Genomic DNA, 7,704 nt, shown 5'->3' on the forward strand with positions numbered 1-7,704 from the left:
AGGTATTATGGGAAAGGCCGGGGAGGTAATTTCATGATTGACCTTAGAAAGAATCAAATCAGCCCCACTCAAAAGTGGGGAGCTGCATTCTGGCTGGACTAGGGGACTGGCCTGAAGGCAGGGAGAAGATTTTGTGGACCTGGACAGGTTCCAGTCAGTTCAAGAAAATTTAAGATGGCAGGATCAAAACCCACACCAGAGAGAACTAGTCTTGGGTTGCCCCTATGGCCCACAGAATTGCGTAGCTTCCCCTACAATGGCACCCTTACCCAATTCAGCATCGGAACCCTGTCCTTGAAGAACTTGAGCAGATACTGTTCTGAAGCAGGGAATTCAGGAAAGGTGAAAAAGTATGTGTGGGGTAAGGAAAGGGGGACAAGGGCAGGGAAGAAGGGCACCCTCTCCCAACCTTTGTCTAACATGGTGCCAAATGGTAAGATCTGGGATTAATGTGGGAAAAAAAATCTTTAGTAAAAACTAATCAGTAATAAAGGGAGTTGAATCTTATAAATGACTTATGTCTTTAGGACCATACGCCCCTGCAGAGGTGGCCCTAGGTCTTACCCCCTTAGCAGTCACAAGTGATTGCCCTGGCTTTTCCAACTCTCACTTCTCCTTCTAGGGCCCCTGCCGCAGGCACATGGAAGCTTCCCTGCAAGAGCTCAAAACCAGCCCCCGTATGGTTCCCCGAACTGTTTACCTGCCCAACTGTGACCGTAAAGGCTTTTACAAGAGGAAACAGGTAATCATTGTTCCTTTCTCTTCTATCAATTTAATGGAGTCATGTAGTATAAACTTTGTGGGATCAGGGGTAAGAAACTTGGAGTCAGAGATTGTAGTCAGAGTCAGGGAGACTAGGGGAATGTGATTTGTGGAGGACTAATTCCACTGAGAGGAAGAGAGGAAGAAATCCCATTCGAGCTGATGCTGGGATGAGAGGGCACAGAATAGGGACTCAAAAAGTATTTGCTTAATGAACAAGGGAATGGAAATTAGCATCCAAAAAAGGAGGGGGCACCTTCTTTTTTCTATGAGGAGGTAAAAGTCAAAGGAATGCAGATTTCAGTCAATCCACACGTTTTTATTGAATGCCCAACATAATGCCAGACACCACACACAGTCTGCGGTCAAAGGGAGGATAATGGTGAACAAAGTAAAATTTCAGTTATTCTGGCTTCCTTATGGGACCAGCTTGATGAATAGGCAAAGTCAGCAGTGGAACTGGGGACACACCCCAACCTGTCCTTCTAAAATCACCTCCCCTTATCCAGGCGACACAGTGCTTGGGATGTCACCATTAAGAAGAACGTATTCATTCCTTTGTGTTAATCATTGCTGTTCACTCATCCACACATACACACACATACACACATACACACACACCCCTAAGTTGTAGTTTCTTAAAATGGGAACATGCCAGGGAGTGGTAGTAAAACTTAATTGAACCATCTTCACCTTTTCGTGAGCACTTAGGTAAAGTGTTGACTCTAGGCAGGTTGGAGTAATGAAGGGGTAGAGAATGCTAGGAAGGGGGAGTGGAAGAAACCTAAGATAAACACATAGCCTCTTTCACCATTTTGTGGGGATTAGCCCTCCCTTGAGACCAGCACATCTTAATGGTGTGTATGCTGTGTATGCTTGTAACTTGGGGGAGTGGGGCATGCCAGGCTGGAGAAGAGGCAGACAAGGATCTAGGATTTAGAGATGCATTTTTTTTCACTCATCTGCTCTTCCTCCATTTCACCCTGTGCCAACCCTAAGTCCATTTGTGTCTTTCTCACCCTCTCTCCCTAGTGCAAGCCATCTCGGGGCCGCAAACGTGGCATTTGCTGGTGCGTGGACAAGTACGGGATGAAGCTGCCAGGGATGGAATACGTTGATGGAGATTTCCAGTGTCACAGTTTTGATAGCAGCAATGTTGAGTGAGGCATCCCTCCCATCCCTCATCCCTTGCCCCTCCACCCCCCCACTCCTCAGCTTTTCCCCAGCTCCCTTCCCCCACCCCATTCCAGCCAGTGCCCCTCTCCACCCCGAGGATGCCACTCATTTCATCTCATTTAAGGGAAAAAAATGTTTGAAGAAACTGAGGACCTCGGAATCTTTAGCAAGTTCTCAACCTTTTGTTTTTTAAGCAACAACAACAACAGAGACAGAATAAGCCAAGAAGACAGCCCCCTTTTTTTGGTTGATGGGGTAAAGAGTGGGGTGGTAAGGAGAATGAATGGAGAAGGGAAGAGCGGAAGAAGAAAATAGAGAGCATGTGACAGAAGAGAATCACTGAGAAGGACACAAAAAGTCAAGAAAAGCAAGAAAGACCAGAGGAGAAGTAATTAGTAACCTGTATTGGCCCACATCCTGCTGCCAAGAGGGACCCTTAGCTGGGAAACGGTTTTGCCTGGGGAGGGCCTGAGCTATTAGGTGGGATCCAGCTGCTTGCTGAGGGTTTTTTTCAGTTTGGTTTGGTGAAAAGAGGAGAGAGGTTTTGGTGGTAGAAGAAAGGGCGAACCAGGGCTCTGCTCTCCTGTGTCTCCTCCTCCAGTCAGCTCCCAAGGCCTCTTCAGGCTTATCATTCCTCTCCCCTCACCCCCTGATTCTTCCAAGGTTTGTCTAAAAAATGAAAATGCATTCCATTACTGTTTTAGTTTTTAACAATCCAAACTTCTGAATGATCCTAGCTTGGTAGGATTTTCTAGACAGACATATATTGACACATTATATGCACCTATGTCTGTGTGTATCTTTCAGGCCACATACAGACATAACCAGTCATTACTACATACACAGCCTTGGAATTTCCTTTTCTTCCAAGGTGACTAAAATAATGCCAAGGGTGTGGATATGGATTTTTTTTTCAATTCTTAGTGTAGCCTCCACAGGGGAGGATGGACTGGCAAAGCATTTGTGTGGGCTTGTATTTATCCACAAGGCTATATGTCTGCATATATACTTTTATATCTTTTTTTTTTCCTTTCTTTCTGTCTTTCTCCAAATGGTTTGCATTGACTTTCCAAAAGTAGTTTCAACGGGCACTGAGGATTCTTTCCAGTCTGGCAAAGCCAAGAAAAGCCCAGATTTTCCCCCAACACAAACCAAAATACCAGCATCAACTGCCTGCCGTTTGGGGGGCAGGGGGTCTCTCAAAAACAGAAAGCTCAAGCACGTGCTTCCTGTGAAATTGTGATATAGATCCATCAACATTTTGCATCAATGCTTTCCCATGACCCTCTGGTTCTCCCGGCCTGGATGTCTGCTTGGGCATGTTCCCAGGCAGTTCTGTGCCTGTGTACACACAGACATCCCTTCTTTCCCCCACACCTCCCTTTTTTATTTCTTGTGGCCCTTCAGAAATAACTCTGGCTTTTACACTGAACTGAGTTGGGCCCTTTAGCTCACCACCATAACCCAAGCCACAGGTTATGAGACAGAGATTTGTGGTTTCCCAGCCTTTGGGTTTCAGCTGGCTGGAGACTGCATTTTGAAACCCTCTTTCTCAGCCTTCACCTTGGGAAAGGGGATGAAAGATTGAAATGAGAGGCAGCCAAGAGGGAGAAAAGTAGAAAGAGCCTAGATCAGAACTTTGGGTTAATTCTGTCCCTGTTGGGAAAATAATTAACAAGGGACTTCCCCAGTGCCTTGGAGATGGACAGATAGTGCTTCCTTGCCTATCTCTTTCCAGCATCAGAGCACAGGGGAACAGGGCAGAAGTAGGCTCCCCAGACTTCCTTCCCCACCCTAGATGCAAGAATAAAGAGAGAGGAGAGAAAAGGACATGCACTGTTCCATTCTGAGAAACTTTACTTTCCAGAGGAGAGCTAGACTCTGGCTATCCCAAGCCAGAAGTTTCGAACAAGGAGGAGATACCAGGAGAGGGGAAAGAACAGAATATGGCTTAAATAGCTACCAAAAGTTGCTATGGAAATTGGAAGAGAGCTGGAGGGTCGGGAGCAGGAGGAGGATGCCACTATGGCAGAGCAGGTTTGGAGCCAAGGCTGCTTTCTTTTGGTCTCTGATTCCACTCTGGTCAGTTACTTCTTCCTTCCTCAGAAGGGAGGGACAGGATGATGCCAGGGACATTTTGGCTGGCATGGGTCATTTGGGCTGGTAATAACAAGAATTCTGATCCAAGCTCACCCTCCCTCCTTCCTCTTCTGCTGCAGGAATGGGAAAAGACATTACTCTTCCTTAGTGGATGGGGTAGATTTGAGGCTAAATGTTGGTCAGAAGGAAGCTGGCAGGGACACTGGCAGAGAATCCATCCCTTTATGGATACATCCCTTCAAAACACATACCTTTTACCTAGTGTCACACTCCCAAGGAGACCAACCTCAAACTCATCCCGCCTTAATCTGGGGAGAGCATGGCAGAGAAGCACAAGTGTTCCAGTGGAGTTGGAATATTCAAAGCTGTAGAGTATAAGGAAATAATCCAGAGGGAATGGCCTTGACTCCTACTTCCCCCCAGCAGAACATTTGGCAAGGGAGAGGAGAGGGAAATAAACATACTTGAGACAAAGGGCCAGAAGGGGAGCACAGCAGCAGGGCTGTACCTGGGCCTTCTCTGCCTCCCCCATCTCTCTGCACCAATCCTTATTCCCACCCCACCCCCACCCTGGACATTCCCCCATCTACATAGGCCAGTATCCTTAATCCTTTCTTACTTTGCTCTCTACTTTCTCTCTTTTATTTTTTTTTCTCCCTGGATCTTGAGCAATCTATTGGTCTGGGATTTGCTAAGCAGATGCTGGGGTGCCATTTCCCCTAAGATAAGACTGAGCCAGGAATCTTACTTCTGTCCTCTCATTTTCTGCCCCTCTCCCACACTCCCCTATCTTCTGTTTCCTTAGTTTTCTCTCTCCTCTTCTCTTTTCTCTTTGACCCTCTTTTCCTTCCTTCTTTCTCCTATCCCCTCATTATCCCCACTCCTTGCTTCATTGGATGGAATGCTTCCCCACCCTTGGCGTCCTCAGCTCCATCCCTAGAGGTTGGACATAAGCTTGTCCGGTTCTCATGAGTGAGCACCACAAGTTGCTAAACAAATGAGGATGCTGTGGGAAGAGGAAGTCAGTGTACTGTGAGTTCAAAGTCCAAATAAAAGGGGGTCTTCTCTAGCTCCAGAAAGGAAATTGAATTCACCCTGATCTCCTCTTCCATCTTTCCCAACCCCCTCAGTCCACTCTTGTAGGTTGTTTTAAAAAAAAGAAACCCACCAAAACCTTGGGAATGGATCTACATGGGTGGAGGCAGCTTGGTGATACTGCCCAAATCTACTGACCCAAACCCTAGTTATCCCTTTGAGGTACCTAGCTCTTAGAGACTGCATGAGGATGTTTCTGGGAAGTAAACATCCAGAGATGGCCACAACTTCTGGGACTACCTGAACTGAGCGTCCCAAACAGGTAGCTTGACCTGAGCCCAGGAAGATGGATTGAGAGATAATGAAGATGAGACAGAAGGGACACTGCCTTTTCCCATTGGGCCCACGCCCCTGAGAGAAAGTACTTAGGGAAGACAGGTCTGAAATGACACAGGAGTTCATAGCTCCTATGAAATCTTCATCCCTAATTCTGGAGGTTGGCCAATTGCCAAGCCTTTGTTCATCATTGATGCTCTAGGCTCTGGGTTAGCAGGGTATCCGGCCAGCCTCCCTACAGGCCTTGCTTAAGAAGGTTTCTGGTCCACCTCCTGCCTCACCCTTCTTGGAAGTAGAGGAGCTGCCTTTATATTCTTCCTGCCTCAGCCACTTTGGTGAGGGGGAATGGGTCTGAGCTGACCTTCATTCCCTCCACCCCATCCCCAAGGCAATGAGGGAGTTTGGCAAGAAATGAAACCTGATGCATATGCATAGTTTAAACTAACAGCCAGGCAAATAGAAGCCTGGAGACATTCATTCCCAAAAGAGGAGAGGGGTATAGGAAGATCCCACCAGGTCCTCTGTCCATGCCCCAATTCTCCTTCACTGTTACTGCCCATGGTGACTCATAGGGTAAGGGAAGGAAATTGGGGATGTGGAGCTGACCCATTTCCATCTCAGGTAGGTCAATTATTATAGCAGGCAGCCTCTACTGTTTACCACAGCTACACCCAAGCCCTCAGGGGAAGGGGAGGAGGGTTTTCTCCCCGAACCCTATTAACCTTGGGAAGGTGCCGTTCAAAAGTTAGTAACTCATGAGTGTAGTTGGTCACAGAGAGGAGACCTTTGGTCTCAGACAGATTTTTGGGTGTGCTAGGCATGATATTCGGGTAGGGAAAATTTTGAAATGGGAGGGTTAGGGCTGGGACAAGGAGAGAAGGGTTTCCACCAACCAGCAACCTGGGCCTTATACTGCCCTTGTTTGTTTGTTTGTTTGAAAAAAAAAACCACTAGTGTGCAAGGCTTTATATTGCACTATCTCTCCACTGCTTTCTTATTAGTTTTTTTATTTCTTTTTTTAAAAAAACTTTCTTGATTTTTCTAATAGAGTGTGTCCTTCTGTCATTCTTCATAGACTCCAATCTCTCTCTTTTTCTCTCTCCAGACCTGCAGGGGGCAAGCAGAGGGGAATTGGGGGTGATGGGGCAGACGGAGGAGACATGAGGGGAAAGGGACTCCCCTATAGTTGTGTGCCCCGCCTCAGCATCCCCAGCCCACCCCCAGCTCCTGATCATTAGCATGAGCCCTGTATCTCCTCCTCCTAGCACCACCACCTAGGCATCTATATGGATAGTACAGTTATCAGACAACACACCCTCAGATTCCGAGTCTCCAACCTGGTTCTTTTTTTTTAAGATAGCAATAACCACAACACATTTTACTTTAGTTCTTGATAGCTTTTTACATAAGTACCATAGCTCTGTTCTCTCTTCTTTTTTTCCAATTTTTTTAAATAAAGAAATACTCATAATCTTTACCAGTGAAAAGAATGGAAACGTGAAACGAACAAAAAAAAAGCTCAATGTGTGGAAAATAAAACAAAAAAAAACCTGAATGTGGAAGAGCTTAGCTCCTGTTTTAGCATTTTGTACTTAAGAAAATAAAAAAACAAAGGATCTCACATTTTATTAAAAAAGTGAAGATTGCTGTATACTATTTATTCAACTTATAATTTATGTTACTCTTTGATCTTTGTCTTTTGTCATGACAAAGCATTTATTTAATAAAGTTATGCATTCAGTTAGCCTGCCGTCAGCTTCCTCCAAGGACCTAGGAAAGACAGGGCAAGCAAAGGGGTAAGGGTTGAGCCAGGAGTAGATGCAAAATCAGATGAGAAGGATTGGGAGCAAAGGTTGCTACTTGAAATGGACCTCAGTTATCTCGTCTGTGAGGGTTAGACTAGATTATTTGACTTCCCTTCCAACTCTAAATCCAGTTTTTCTAAATTAGGGCTAAGGAGGCCCCTTCAGAGAGCTTCAGAATCCAGGGACAAGTCACTCAAATGGACCAATCCAATGTATTTTGTATCCCTGGACTTGGGCGGTGCTGATATCCTATGTCTGGTGTGCCAAAGAAACAAGGAAAATTGCAAGTGGGACCTAATCTAATTCCCCAGCCTTAGGTAGATCTGTACCTAAACCATTCAAAAAAGAGTAAGACAATCCCACAGTTCCTCAGTCACCCATTCAGATTTCTAACACCTGGAATCATCATAGAACAGTCAAAGTGGACAGGACCATCTCATCTTAGAATCTCAGGGGGAAAAGGGAGCTTGGAAGCCACCTAATCCAATTT

At 45.8% G+C, this 7,704-nt stretch overlaps 1 protein-coding gene across 1 annotated transcript in view; it reads left to right on the forward strand.

Moving 5' to 3' along the window:
- Positions 1 to 7,153, forward strand: part of IGFBP5 (insulin like growth factor binding protein 5) — a 30,281-nt gene extending 23,128 nt beyond the window's left edge. Inside the window, exons 3-4 of the mRNA XM_036754768.1 lie at positions 623 to 742; positions 1,795 to 7,153. Of these exons, the coding sequence (XP_036610663.1) occupies positions 623 to 742; positions 1,795 to 1,926 (252 nt within the window). The 3' untranslated portion in view covers positions 1,927 to 7,153. The remainder of the gene's footprint in view (positions 1 to 622; positions 743 to 1,794) is intronic.
- The last annotated feature ends 551 nt before the right edge of the window (positions 7,154 to 7,704 follow it).

The sequence above is a fragment of the Trichosurus vulpecula genome, chromosome 4, assembly GCF_011100635.1.
Source record: "Trichosurus vulpecula isolate mTriVul1 chromosome 4, mTriVul1.pri, whole genome shotgun sequence".
Taxonomy (NCBI): Eukaryota; Metazoa; Chordata; class Mammalia; order Diprotodontia; family Phalangeridae; genus Trichosurus; species Trichosurus vulpecula.